The sequence below is a fragment of the Silurus meridionalis genome, chromosome 8, assembly GCF_014805685.1.
Source record: "Silurus meridionalis isolate SWU-2019-XX chromosome 8, ASM1480568v1, whole genome shotgun sequence".
Taxonomy (NCBI): Eukaryota; Metazoa; Chordata; class Actinopteri; order Siluriformes; family Siluridae; genus Silurus; species Silurus meridionalis.
This window is the reverse complement of record NC_060891.1, coordinates 13,098,881-13,114,650: the sequence shown is the minus strand read 5'-3', so window position 1 is coordinate 13,114,650 and position 15,770 is coordinate 13,098,881. Positions and strand designations below refer to the sequence as shown.

At 37.5% G+C, this 15,770-nt stretch overlaps 1 protein-coding gene across 1 annotated transcript in view; it reads right to left on the bottom strand.

Annotated features, from left to right (window-relative positions):
• ccdc88c (coiled-coil domain containing 88C) overlaps positions 1–13,876 on the bottom strand; it is a 50,034-nt gene extending 36,158 nt beyond the window's left edge. Inside the window, 3 exon segments of the mRNA XM_046855267.1 lie at positions 9,362–9,470; positions 11,929–12,029; positions 13,222–13,876. Coding sequence (XP_046711223.1) covers positions 9,362–9,470; positions 11,929–12,029; positions 13,222–13,281 — 270 coding nt within the window. The 5' untranslated portion in view covers positions 13,282–13,876.
• Positions 13,877–15,770: the final 1,894 nt, after the last annotated feature.

Genomic DNA, 15,770 nt, shown 5'->3' with positions numbered 1-15,770 from the left:
GTTGTTTAAGCCGCGAGGTTCAAAACGTGGGAAAAAGTAGCGGCTTATAGTCTGAAAAATACGGTACATTTTTAGTTCTTGTTGCTTAAATACCTGTTGACTCTCCACCCCTGTGCCATCTGAGAAATTTACAATTCTAATCCACTTAAATCACTTGCTTATTACATACAGTGTCATTAGGCAACTTCAAGACTACATATGAAAAGAAAAGGTGTAACTAATGCACTAAACTAAAAACTAAAACGATGTAAAGTGAAAGCGAATGTCCTTAAAAAAGGTGGTCAGTGGAGCACAAGCTAATTAGGGCTTTCATACCACTGTGACCTATATTATAGCAGAGCCTCGGGCTGTTTCACTGGGTATTGAAACATTCCAGTATAATCAATATTCACACCACCAGTCTCAGACCATAAGGTTGTTAGTGGAGCGAATTCCCATAACTGCTGATGAAACAGTGTCAGTTTCAGCAAAAATAGTGGCCCAATTCTTTCACAGACACTGTTTTATATTATCCACTAATCTGCTGAGCTGGCAATGTGCAGGACATTACAGCTTATTAGAGTAACGATACTTTACACACGAAAACCAGACTGGAAAGCAAATCCCACTGCCAATATAGGGAGCTCCAGATGCTGCACCAAAGAGGTTTCAGATAATGTTCAAAAGCTACAAAAATGTTCTAACAGAATGAGGAAAGCCAATTCAATAACGACAACATAGCTCTGCTCTTAACATCCTTTTATGTAGCTGATACTGTAAAGTTTCCATACTGTTGACTCACTGCCTTTTTGAAAAATACCACACGAGAGCCATGAGAATCATTTAAGATAAAGCGATTCGCCATCACCAGCCAACATAAAGAACAAACGTCACGCTCAAGCAAAGTGCGCAAACAAAACACACACAAAAAGAGGCCAGGTGACACTGAACATGGAGCAGGCCACCACTTCCTGTCACATGGGCTCCTTTGGAGACAATACTGCTTTTGGACGCTCCCTTTTTTAAAGTACCATAAACAGAAACGGCAATAAAAACGGGTGGATTGTGTTAAGGACGTGCCGAGGTTCTTAACATTATTTCCGCATAAGAACTTCTGCGGGCCTCTTCCTCCACAAATGGGCAGGTCAAGAAGCGTTTCAATCAGGTAACGATTTCCACGAAAACAAGACCAGAATGAGAGGGTTATCTGACACGATTTGAATTTGTGCCAGTGCAGTTTTGTGGCTACCATAGAAGAATGAAGTAAACACATGGGACACACACATTACGCAAAAGCAGACCAAACAAATCCCACACACCCTTAAACTTTGTGAGTGAGTGTGTTCTGTGGGCGGATACACACTAACTTTCGCTGCCCAGTGACTCAGAGGATAACAGGACAGAAAAAAATAGCAGGGAGGAAAAGACAGAGGGGTGTGTGTGTGTGTGTGTGTGTGTGTGTGTGTGTGTGGGGGCATTCCAGGGTCCATGGCAACCCCCGTGCCCAGAGATCTGACACACCCTTTCTCCCTCCTCTATTAAGCAAACGAGGTCTATTCTAACCCAGCTCTACAATAGAGGCTCAAAGACAAGCTCAACAGATTCAGTGCCAAACTCTTCTGGACTATGCACATGAATATCTCAGAGGTTTATCATATCATCATAGAACAGAGAGGTGCTGAGTCACCTGGGCTCCTCTGAGCCTCTTTAAGCTTTAGGCTTTAGCGTGTTACTTTAATAATTTACTTTTAAAAGAGTGATTGATCTTTAGTCAGTGGCCCAAACATGATGGATCTGCTGTACATGCCATGCAAGAAAACAGATGTCCATCAAATGGCTGAGTGAAACCACACAAAAGTCAGTCTGACATCGGCTTACAATATACACCACACAAACACAGTGTCCCACCAACACAATGAGGAACAAGTGGCTCTCCCAGGCACCATAACTTTTTATTGATCATAGACTCGTTCTGTTTTATGTACATATGATTAGAAAACTAAGTGAGGTGAAATCAAAAATCTCCTTTTGCTAAGCTTGTGTTGTACTCGTGAGTTTTTATTTTACAAATGGTAATAAAATAGTTTAATCATAAACCAATGTAGGTTGAAGATGAACATGGGAGGACTTGTTATTATCAACAATATCAACATATTATATGCGTACAGTTCATTAACAAAATCAGCTGTTAAGCTGCCACTGCTTAAAGTGCAAAGTACATCTGGATGCTCTTCAGTTCAAAATCCCTTTTACTATTAACATTGCTTGTCAAGTGTTTCACTGATCTATCTAATCTAATCCCCCCCAAGTGTTCAAAAATGTTTTCTGGTCTTCTAGCTAAATACATAAAGATCAAAGCTATATTTTCGACCTAAATATCAGTGTGGCGACCGTAATAAATATAGTTGTATTTACATTGTATTCATCACATTAGCATTAATAAAAATCTCCATTTGCTTAACAGAAAGCAAAAGTATGTAAGATGAGGGTAAGGTGGTGTTCAAGAAGGAATCACGCCAGATTCATTTGTCATAATAACTCATACCAGCATGCTCTGATGTTAAACTGTAGCACGCTAATGCAAAATGCCTGAAGACTGCCAGGTATAATACACCTGGAGTGAACATCACTGGATAGCTTGCAAGTGTACGGTCATGTAAAGTCAGCAGCAGATATCTTAAGTATTGATGATAGGGTCAGAATTTGATGCCTTTAGAAAAAAAATTCATGGACCCAACCTGCCTTGTGTCAAGAGTCCAGGCTGGTGGAGGTGGTGGAACGGTGTGAGGAATGATTTCGTGGCACAGTTTGGGCCTGCTAAATGCTAATTAATCACTTGCCCACTTGCCCGATGCAGCAGAACACATGATTTGCAGCAATGCAATTAAATTAATACGATTCTTAAAAGGTATGTTTCCAACATCCTGTGGAATTAATGGCATGGAGAATTTAGACTGTTTAAGAGCAAATGGAGACCTTACTCAGTACAGTATAATATAAAGTAAAAGCATTAATTAGCAAACAGGCCATAGTTAGCAAGGCACTGTGGTCTGATTCACTTCAGTGCATTCAGACACTCAACAAGGGCACTGGGAAGCTCACATCTCTCATATAGCAGGTTTGAGCGGAGTCAGTTTACACTGCACACCGGCTCACACGGAAGACTAGACTCTCATTGTTGACAATAGGCAGGGAGAATAGGCACCCCTCCCCCTCAGATACTCATTGTCCTTACTGCCTGCAACTCCATTTCTCAAGGGCATGCTATCTGGTGGTTGAGCTTGGGATTATTTGGGAGCAAATCTAATTTTCTTTTTTTTTTTTTTTTTTGCGGTGCGCGTAATTAAATGGTAGAATGCAAAGTGATAATCACTGTGTATAAACCGTAGTGTAGCAAGTGGGCTAGTCCGAGTCAACAGGTCCAATCAAGATTGTTAAAAAAAACCCAAATTGCGAAGTATAAAAATATGCAGTTGGACAGAAGACAGAAGTTTTGTATACTCCCTCCGAAGTGCAATGCCAAGAAACAAAAATTTTGTATTTCAATCTTTTGGCTAGAAAGAAAAAAAATACAATTTTATGGACCACAGAGTATAAAGATTATTTGTTTTGAATTGAATGGTTCACATAACTAAAATATCTTTGCTATATGTTAATTGCTTAGCATAGAATGGTGTATTCTAAAATAAAATATACCAATGTAAATGTGTCAGTTATGCTGCACCAGGTGTAAGAGAAAATGTAAGAGTATGTTTCTAACTAACATGCTAACACTGTTCAGTCAATACACCTACATTTTCAGTGGTCTATAGAGCTAATCATCAAAATCTGCTGAAGATATCTGGTTAAAAGGCAGGTTACATGGAAAGGCTTCTGTTATGATGCCAAAAGCTATGCCTCATACAGTGAATCCTGAGGTGGGGCTCTGGCTATACTTTTTCCGTTTAAGAATGCTGGAAAATGCACGTTAATTACTGAAAGGATTCCTGCCATTACTCACAGTAGGTCAGAAACAGAGTCTTATTTATATAATATATTTGAATCAAACGCTTTGGTTTTTAATGCACTGGAGCTTCTAGTTTGTTATTTTATTACTAAAATTACACTAACAGAGTGCAAGACTAATTTTGCGTTGTCGTATACCCAGTCATTAACAGCTATAGGTAAATACATTAAGGTATGGTTAAGGTAATTCTATAAAATATATTCATGAAAATGATCTCTTTGTGGGAGGGTTAAACTCGAAACCGGTAAAGATGGAGCTGGACTGCAAGGACATGAACTAGGGCTGCAACAACTAATTGATAAAATCCATAATCGATAACGGCATTCTGCTGTCAACAAACGCCGTTCTTGATTAGTTGGGCTGCCAAGTTAAAGTAAGATAACACAGGCACTTGGGAAATGGCAGCAGGAACAAGTGTGGAGGAGGTCATCCAAGGCAAGGGAGCATTTTATATTAAACACAACTGAAACGCAAGGAAAACTGTACCTGCAAGTTGTGCAAAGCGGAGCTTGTGTGGCATTGAAGTACCACAGTGATGCACGAGCACTTGAAAAGTGTCACGGTTGAAGGCGAAACATCAGCACGGTGAGCAAAAACTGTATAATCCTCATCATGTAAAAATGGTATAGTTTAATTAAGCGTCATTGTGTAAACTGTTTGTAACTTCTGGACAGTCGCACTGGATCTGTTCTTTTGTGACTCGCGAGCATCAGGGTGTGCAATCAGCTCGCTCGCGACACAGTGATGGACTAAAATTAAAACTATACAAACACAATCTAAAAGCAGAAAATAACAGCAGCAGTAAACGGTTGCATTTTTAGTTACTGTTATAGTTTTCAGCGAATGATTATGCATTTGTACACCAATGCACATTTTTCAGGTTTTACAAAATTGCTTAAAATGCTTGTTTTTAATGTTTGCATAATTCATTTATGCATATATCGTTTATTTATTATACAAAATGAAATATAAAATTTAAAAAATATATATATTCTGGATGCTTATACTGTACAAAGTGGGTTTTTTTTTTCTTAAAACATTGTATTATATTTTATATAGGTTTTTGTAAGCATGGTTACCATGAATTAAAGTTTTATATGCAGGAATCCCTGGTTTATCCCGGAATTGCATTTTTACACACACACACACACACACACACACACACACACACACACACACACACACACACACACACACACACACACACACACACACACACAAGCAATGTTTAGAGGGGTATTTTATGGTGTTCTATGTTGAAATACTGAAATTTATTAATAAAAATATTTTATATAATTATTAATTATAAAATGAAGTAAAATGTTAATACAGTACAGTAATGTATACATAAACATTTTGGAACGTAACCACCGAGATAAACGGGGGATTATTGTACTTATAATAAGCAAAACATCAAATAAAATAAGCAACAAATATACAAAATTTTAAATCCGATTAATCAATTATAAAAAAAAAAATATTATTAGTTACAGCCATGATATGAACAGTATAAACTAATATAAACTGTTACAATGGTTGAGGCCTGTTAAAGTGCCAAACAGGGAACAGTCAACTATGAAGGAACTATAATGAATGGATATTCTGTTTCACCCAGATGAGGATGGGTTCCCGTGTGCCTGGTTCATCTCAGTTTCTTCCTCATACCATCTCAGGGACTTTTCCTTACCACTATTGCCACTGGCTTGATCATTAGAGACAATCTTATAGGGACTAAATTATGATCATCTATTTATACAAAGCTGTACAAATAGAAAAAAATCTTGAAAAACCTGAGAAATAACCTAAAGAACCATACAGAGTGCTGGATTGAACCGAAGATGAACGAACTACAATTTTACAAAGTTTTGGCATTACATAGTACTTTTCAAATGCAAGTAATGTTGCTTTAAATATGTCTCAAAATCATTTTCTGCTGAGGTTATTTATAATTTATCAGCTACATTTCCTGTGTGACCAACACATACGGTTTGAGATGACTGAGCATCAGCATGCAAGTGTATCACCACCCTGCTGAATAGCTGAATCAGTATGAATTACAGATCAAAGTGAACATTTAATTGTGTTTTGAGTTTAATAACTAACCCGGAAAATATAGTGGTCAGACAAAAGAGTAGTGTTCACTCACTCATCATGTCTCCAGCAACATGCCGGTCGTCGTAATAAATGGGTAACGTGTGCTATGTATGCATAACATCCCACACTGGACACTGGCGAGTTAATCTACTAATAAAGCAATATAATTTCAAGCTTCAATTCAAAACAGCTATTCTTTTGGACAGCAGCAACATGGTTTATATATTCTAAGCCACTGTACTGATATTCAGTAAAATGGGTTGGTGTGGGTCACATAGCCTTTATAATGTATACACTATTTTCATGTTTTAAATATGTATAGTAATTTTCACACAACAGCCATATAAAAGCCAATTACACAGCTTTAAGACAAGCTTACATTGTATTATTAGTGGTCGTAAAAAGGATCACATTAAAAAGATGGAAAAGGAAAGAAAGAAAAAGAAAAAATTTGGTTGCAAGTTGAGCTCGGTCAACTTACAAAATAGAAAAGATCTAATCAGTGTCGGAGGTCTTTTTTTTAATGCCATTGAGGGTAAAGACTATGATAATGTTTTGACTGGGTCAGAAATGAATTCAAATCTCTGTGGCATTGCTGCTCATCTAAAAGCCACCAACTAAAGGATGGAATAGTATGATGCAAATCTGATTAGACACTACTAATAGCAACTTTTTTTTTTTTTTAATTGAGATTTTGACTTTAGGTTGGAGTTTGACTATTACGTTTCCAGACCACCTCCTGTTTATTGCCTAAAGCAGTTTCTCTAAACACTGCATAGCTAATATTACAGCGAAAGTTTGTTTATGTTTATTCAACCTAATTTACAGTACAAGCTTGTCTGATGATGTAAGCAGGATTAACAGTATTTTTTTTTTATTGTCAGTAATACAATTTCACATAGATTGGACTTAAAAACTTATTTCAATATTTTCAAGCATCAGAGAGTTTTACATTTAAAAATGTAACATTTATTTTTAATTATCCTGAAAAATAAAGCAGGAGACTAAACAACTGCAGTGGAGTGCTAAAACGGAATCGGTTTTATTGGCAGTGGGAAACTCTAGACTCTAATCTAACATGAGAGCTAATGTATTACAAAGAGTTAAGCATTTCCGTTAACAACTTTCCAGATTTCCTTGAAATAACAAGTTAGGGGGCCTAGGAGCTATTTATCAAACTACACACCAACCGTTCACCGGCCTGTGAGTGAGGGTCCATGGGAGTGTGATTAACATGTGCTGAAACAACACATCTGCTTCTGATCAGGAGAATGCTGACCTGTAGATGTTGTTGCTTTGAAGGCCCTCCATACCCACATCATAAGAACCACAGTGGACATGTTTAGGCTCGGCAGGCCACTATTTAGACTGCCATTATGAGACGGCAGACAGAGAATGGGGTTTCACGAATGTGTTGCTTCCATGTTCAGTGAAATAGTTATGGTGGTTATTTTTGCTCATTTTTACAATGAAGGCCTTTAGGCATACCAGCTAGATGCAGAAGCGCTGTGTTAGGGCAGGTTTAATGGCTTGCAGTAGGGTGTATTTACCACAAGTTAAGCGTGCCTCTAAAGTAGCACATGCGTGCATAAACACACACACACACACACACACACACACACACACACACACACACACACACACACACACACACACAGAGCTCTGTTACTTATTATGAAAGCCCACACAGCAGGCCTAAGAAATAAAACGGGCTCACACTAGAGCTGTCTGATCAAACCCGACAACAGTCAGCCTGCACTTCATTTATACTTTAGGTTTCCGTCTTACTTTACCTGTGAATCATTTAAACAGACAACACCATGGTCCATATTAGTATGTGAAATGAGGTAACGTAGAAGTAGGGTTGTACGACTGAGGAAGAAATATCACATTTCGAGTGTGTTTTACCATTTTTGTGATATCAAAAGTTTACATGCAATTTTTCTTCTACTTTTTGCACTGTTCTTCAAAATAAAGCAACTTGTCCTATTTATAGGTCAGCTAAGCTATTGTTAGATTTTTATCATGCCCAAACGAGAACCATCTGAATACTAATAGCCATCTACCATGTTTGTTGAGTCAAGCTAGACTTTACATTGTCTTCCTTCATGTTTTGCTGTTTAAGGTGTTGCACACTTGCGATTCAGATCTTCAATCGTGTCAAATGTGGTGCACGAACGACGAACTTGATGCAACAGGGCCGAATGTTTAAAAACGTTAGGAATAACTCTAAAATTTCTAAACTAAAATAAATAAAAAACTAAAAATTTGTGGATTTTCTGAGCTTCTTGAAACGTAACCCCCGCGAGTTCCGGGGACCAGTGTTTACCAAAAAGATGCAGTACAAGCTTTTAAAAGCGGAATTCGTAGGTTTTTGATTTTCTGTTTGTTGTTTGGTTAGAATCTAAAAAAAAAGGTCTACAACAAATGTCTAAATTTATAGTTGATTTATTTGCAAATTGTGTGTTAATGATCCTCTTTCACAGCACCTTCAGCAGAAGCCTGAATTTAAAGAGATAGTAAGACGGTTGAGAGTTAGCATGGGTACTAAAGAAAAAGAAAACACCTTTTGATGAGGCCGTACGGTATGCTGGCGGATTCATAACTTTTCTCTACCAGTTGAGTACGGTAGCTATAATGCAGAAACCAGAGTATGTATTGAGAGTAATGATTTAAATGAACTACTCCCAGAATCCACCAGAACACCAGAAGGATATAAAATCCACCCATATAACCACAAAATTATATCCACTTCCTTAGAAAGTGTTTTTTAAAACCACACTTCAGGATGCAGGATGAAACTGGAGGACTTGCACTAAAGATAGCTTTTCTTCTGAACCTCCTGAAAGATTTTTTTTTCCTCTAACGACTCTAACGACTATCATTAAGATCATTACAAGCCTAGTAAAACTTTCAAAAACTCAGAGACCACCCTGATTTCCATCTATTTCGATCCATTCTAGTCTTTTAAAACTATTCACTTTGTTTTTAAATATATTAGATATACAATTTTGACAGCAAGAATAATGTTGTACCTGCACACTGTTAAGACATACACAGTGTAAGAACAATAAAACGCCAATTTTATTTTAGCTTCCATTTTTTTGGAATCCCACAAGTTGAAAGTGCCCCTCAACACGATGCCTGCAAACCAGCTGCCATGTGCCAACGTCAAACCAAGAAGCAGCTTGAAAACCTGAGGTAACCTTTAGCAGACTATTCCTAGTAAAGTAGGAAGTCCAATGCTTCTATGCATAAACTTCACCCCCACTGTACATTTACCTGGTAGTAGTTTCTGATGTGTCTGGTTACAGTGCTGAGGTTCTGGATTCGGAGGTTGACATCACTGTTCACTTGTTTGTTCACCCGGTGATTTGTAGGATTTGGGTCTCTGTTGGGGGAATGAAAAAGTTAAACAGTTGCAGTTATGCAAATACCATACAATACACACAGTTTAATCTTCTTCTATGATCTTCAAGCAATCGGACATCCATTCATATACACACACACACACAGACACACACACACACACACACATATACAGTATATATAAAGAGAGAGAGAGAGAGAAAATGACTCTATAACGTGGGTTCAGGAAGGTCGAAGACTACTCATGTTTCCAATTCCTGCATTTCAGGTTAGTATTTTTTGTGCATTTTTGGTTGTTGTATCGTATTGTTGTAATAATAAAAAACACAGACTTTTGGCCAAAGAAATACTGCATAATGAACAGTGGTTGTTTTTCCTTTTTAAATGCTGCTAAGTGCAACAGTCTTTAGTAACAATTAGCATTTTAAACAACTTGCAAATGGAAACCTAATGCACCTATTCAGCCGATCCAATATCACATCAAGACTCTACCATATTGTACCAAATTAGAATTTTGTGCATGAACCTCTGTAAATACAGACTGCATTTCAGGTAAGTGAGAGTGAACAGAGTTATAGTTCTCTGAGCAGCATGTCCAGCAACCAGGCTCTGGCACACACTAGTTGAGCTTCCACACAAACCTTATTTGTCCCAGCCTCATTTACATTGGCTTTGTAAAAAGGGAATGCAAATTCCGCCTTTCTGGTACCATTCCTACTTTCTTGTTTTTGAAAAGAAAAGAAAAAGTTTAAGCAATTACAGTTTTTCAATCCTGCTGTCGTCTTTAAATGTTTTGTATAGTCTTTAGGTTGGAACGACTGCTGTGTTAGGCTATAGGTAAAGGAAAAGTCTGAAGCATAACAAAAAGCTTGTTTGGTGAAAAATCTGGAGAAAGGACACAGTGCACAGAGAGATGGCATCTGCAGACAGGACTAGTTCATGTGAATATCATTGCCTATAGTCTGTGTGAGTGTGTATAATGCAAGAAATACTCCTGAAAGTCAAGGACACAGAGGTGGGTTTTTTTTTTTTTTTTTTTTAGTGAATGAGAGTCAGAGAAACAGACATACACACAAACAATGCTTGTACAAACACATCAAGACAAACAAACATTCATAGCAAATAATGATAGTAAGTGTCTAATGTAATGCTGGACTTCTAATTGATTCACATTTCTCTGGTACAGGCAATAAAACCAGAATAAACATTGACACCCACGCAGCAGTTATAACAAACACTAACCAAGCAGTCAATACCAACGATTAAAACACACAAACATAAAAAAAAAAAAAAGCATGGTAACAAAAACATTGTCTGACAAAAACATTGTTTCAAGTGGATTTCCAGCTATAAAAAGCTTTGAATCTGTCTTTTTTTTATATCTGTTATACAGTAGGCCTTATGGTATTACAGCAAAAACATATGATTAAGTACATTACGCATGATGCGATATCTTGAATGGGACTGTCAGAGAGGAGCTCATGCATAACCCGAGCACACGTCATGCTCTAATCTAAATTCCCCCGGTCCCTACAAACCCCCATTATGAGCAAAATATTGTCTTTGTCTGAGGAGCATTGGTCATGTTCATTAATAACAGAGAAGACTAAACAGCTTGATAGAAAGGGGGTTAAAGGACATTTGGGAGAGGGGGTGGGGGAGCAGGGTCACCCAGGGGCGCTTTGGATAGCACAGCTGGGAAAAGCACAAAAGACACAAACACTGATTGAGAGCAGAAAAAGAAAAGGAGAGTGGCAAGAACACGTAGCCCGCAGGAACAAACACCAACTGCATGACTGGAATCACGTTCGGACAAAATAAAGTTCTTAAAATGAAGGGTTAGCTGCTTTTGAACATTTATGTGTACACTAAATTGTGTTCAATTTCGAAGGGCAGAACGGCCCAATATACCAAAACCTTTCCTCATTTTCAGAATTGCAATACTTCACAATTAAGCCAAAGAAAATGTACGTTCTGGCACATCAGACATTCACTCATGTAATAGTAATCTCACCACAGTATCATGAACAATTTTATGCTTTCTCAACAGGAAGCATGGAAGACACCTGCAGTTACAGCAGAGCAAAAAAACGAAACTTCTTATGAGGTATTCGAACTTAGAAAAGAAAAAAAAAAAGCGCCAAATGAAAACTCAACACAGTATAAATGACCAACACAGGCTTCAGCATCTCCCACACCATTTTTATTGTAGCTCAAGGTCACTAAAGACTGCATAGATGTAGTAATTACACATTGACAGAGTGATGAAACATAAATGCAGAAAATTAATGTAACTACCTAGTCTGATTTCTGGCAGCTAACGAAAGGATGTGGTTACAGAAGCCATGTGACAGCTGCAAAATTAAACTCTACTACCACACACACACACACACACACACACACACACACACACACACACACACACACACACACACACACACACACACACATCTGCATGTACTGTTGTTTGAGCCACTTACATATGGGTCATGATTTTATGAAGGAACACCCCATCCACCAGCTCCATAAACATGGAGAGCTTGTCCTCACAATTCGAAGCCAGTGGTCCAAAGGTCTTTACCTGTAGAAAAAGTAGAACTTAACTAACAGGAAGAAAAAGCCTATTGCTGTTAATAAACACCTTCAAACAGCAGCATTTCCTATTTTCTTTGAACCAAGACCTTGTGCACCAGATTGCTGCTGTAAACTTTTTTTTTTTTTTACACAGAAACATAAAAGCTGGAGGCTGAAGAAAGAAATCATTAGGAGACGCAGAGCCAAACAGGATGCAGTGCCACGGTGAGGGGTCGTGGGAAGTACCGCAGGTTTCATCAAACGGTTTCACCGAGTGAGTTCCTCCACATGCACACACAGACACCATGCTCTTTACACTATAGTTGAGCTCAGTGGAACACAAGCATTAGATGGTTTAAGGGTGGTTTTCCTCCAGGATATTTGCACTCTGCACTCTCAAGTACTCAAGTGAACAAGGGGGTGATAATCATTGTACCTGTAACATGAACATTCAATTTCAAGATCGGAGTACAGATTCCTTTCTATTGTAGAGGTACAATATCTGCACCTACACAAAATACTCTACAGGCACCATACCATCCTTACTTAGTAAAAAATACATCTTCCATGTACAAAAGTTATACACTTGACAACACAACCTCAATAAACAAGAAATTTGTTTCCCCACACACAACACAACACAAAGCTTTAATCTTCCCTTCATAGAAACAAACAAAAACCGTGAAACGTTTATAAACAAGTTTCCAAGAAATTGCACTGTCAAACTTGTGTTTTTTTTATTTTATGTTTTTTACATCACATTATATAATGATCCAATAGCAAATGTACTTTGTATGTATTCCCTCCTTAACTTAAAAAAAAATCAATATAATCAGTGTGATTACATGCGCACATAGGGGGGAAATCTTATAAAGGTAAAAACAAATAAATGATAATAAGGATCGTGTGAGGGGGGGGTAAGCACACGTGAAGCGCACGTGAAAAGCAGAAATTTGACGTTTTTGTAAGGGTACAGTTAAAATAGTGTAAAACGCCATCAAATCCAGAATGGTATTGTTTGAAAAGCGGCCTATAAATATTTACAAATCTAAACTCTAAAATGATGTCATTATTAAGTCTATCAAATAGAAAGGTTAGGTCCTTCTCTTGCATTAAATAGCTGAAATGAAGACCCCCAGCAGCAGGTGCCGTGTCTCCCTACATGATCCACACTCTTTTCTTTTCACTCATTTACTTACCCAAGCCACCAGCGGAGACTCCATGAAGTTCGCCATCAGCTCAGACACAGTTACATCCATTTTGAAATCAGAAATAAAATGCAAAAAGAAAAAAAGGTTTGTACAACTCAGTTCAGTAGGACATTGTCTAGACTCCACTCCGATGCTCAGTGCAGGATAAGAGAATGGGGCGCAAAACGAAACCAAACTTTAAAATAAAAAACATTTCTGTCCCCCACGAGTCGGAAAGATGCTTGAAAAAAAAATAAAACCACAAAAAATGTGCAGCGTAGAAAATAAAACACCGAGCTCCTTTCCAGGAACTGCAAAGCGACCCTCTTAGATGTTGCTTGATAAAGAGTCACGGCACCATTTCCTCCCCTGATTAATGAACAAGGATCCCAACAAAGTGAAGCGTACAACAGTCGAACCGTGAGATAATAAACTCAAATATATGAGTTAAAAAAGAAAAAATCTTGTGCGTGAACGTGCTAATACATAATCCAAACGCGGAAACTTGAAACATTATAAAAAGTATATATAAAAAAAAGTTACGGCCTGCAATGTTGTAAAGGAATAAAGTTCACCTCCTACCCACACGCTTCACTTGCGTTACTTTGTTGCCGAGCATTCAACCTGGGCTGAGCGTGAATAGTGAGACACAATGACATCTCGAAAAGCCAATCAGAAGTAAGTCACCGCCTGTGATTGGAGAAAAACATCCAATGAATGAACGCCTGGAGGCGGGGTTAATTCAAAAATGACGTAAACTAACAGACCGAACGGTGAGGCAGGTTACTCAAGCGCCTTATAGTGAAATAGCGCCCTCTGTCAGCCTTTGCTGGGAGCTCACAAATATCGAGTGACTAAATAAAATTAAATAAAAGTGGTCAATTTTATTAAACTGTCCATACAATGTACATTTTTAGGAATTTGAATCAATGTGTTTTAAGAGAAATAAAAATTCTATTAAAATTATATTTCTTGGGACAGAAGTGCCTTTGTGAATGTATCTTTTATATAAACTGGTATTAGCATAAGCCGGGTACGTAAATCTGCTATCATGTAGCCTAATTATTTTGAATTAAAAATAGTTTTTTTAATTATTATTAATTGTTTGTTTTAAAGGTAACCATTTCTAGGCAAGGGGTGAATAACTAAGGTAAAAAAAAAAGATAAATGTCACAACAGCAACTTAATACATTTTTATAGTTAATTTTTTTCAAATCAACTAGCCAGATTGTGATCATTTTTCGTAGCTATTACTAAAAAATCACATTGACAGATGTTTTCAGACCTGATGCTATGACACTTCAGTGATGCTGCTGTGCATTACATTTCCTGGGATCATCTTTGACCAGAGTCCACCTGTGCCAAATTCAAGTAAATGGACATGATTTGAAAGATACAGTACATGCATGTCTGCATAATGTCTATCAGAACAAAAGAAGAAGAAGAAGAAGAAGAAGAAACAAGGCCAAAGAAACTGCCAGAACAGCTCAAAGACAGGACAGCACAAATCTGGGAAAGATACAAAACAATTCTGCTCATTAAATATTTTCAAGTGCACAGTCGCCTTTATAATTCATAAAGGAAAGAAAATTGGACCCTTCATAAGTTCTGAGCTGGTAAGAGACATGACCATTTGTGAAGATAAAAGAAACTTATAGCAACCATCACTGCAAAACACTAACAGTCTAAGCTTTACAGCAGAAAGGCCAGACAGAAACATCTCAAGCATGTAAGACACATAAAAGCCCACAAAGAATTTGACCAAGGACCTTGTAATACTTACATCAATGTAATTTATTTTCTTTTTTTATATAATTTTGCACTAATTTGGAAATTGCTTTGTTATTATGGGGTCTGGAGGTCTGGAGTGTAAATTTTCGCACCATATTTATTTATCTATATTTATATTATATATATATATATATATATATATATATATATATATATATATATATATATATATATATATATATATATATATATATATATATAAATCTGGTTCACACCGTTTGGAGACAAGGTGTGGGAGGCAGGATTAAGATGGTTTGGGCATGTGTGCAGAGGAGGGACATGGGCTATATAGGCTGGAGAATGCTGAGGATGGAGCCACCAGGAAGGAGGAAAAGAGAAAGACCAAGGAGGATGTTTATGGATGTGGTGAGGGAAGACATGCAGGTAGTTGGTGTGAAAGAGGCAGATGTAGAGGACAGGGGGGTATGGAGACAGATGATCCCCTGTGGTGACCCCTAATGGGAGAAGCCTAAAGAAGAAGAAGATATGGTTCACACAATATATCTTCTAAAACTCTAATGTTAGCTGTTAGCAGTTTGCAGTAACAGTTTATTTACACTGACAGGCTTTCCTATGCTTTTATCCAAGAATTAAAAGACTAGTCAAATGAATCATGAGGGATAGCGTTCTGTAGATGTATATCACACTAAGTTATTCATTGCTACCACTGTGCATATTTTAGTGTTCCTCATGCTCACAAAAGATTATTTGGATCAGGTGTTAGAATTATTATGCCTCAAAATACCACTGCATTAAGAAGTGCTGAT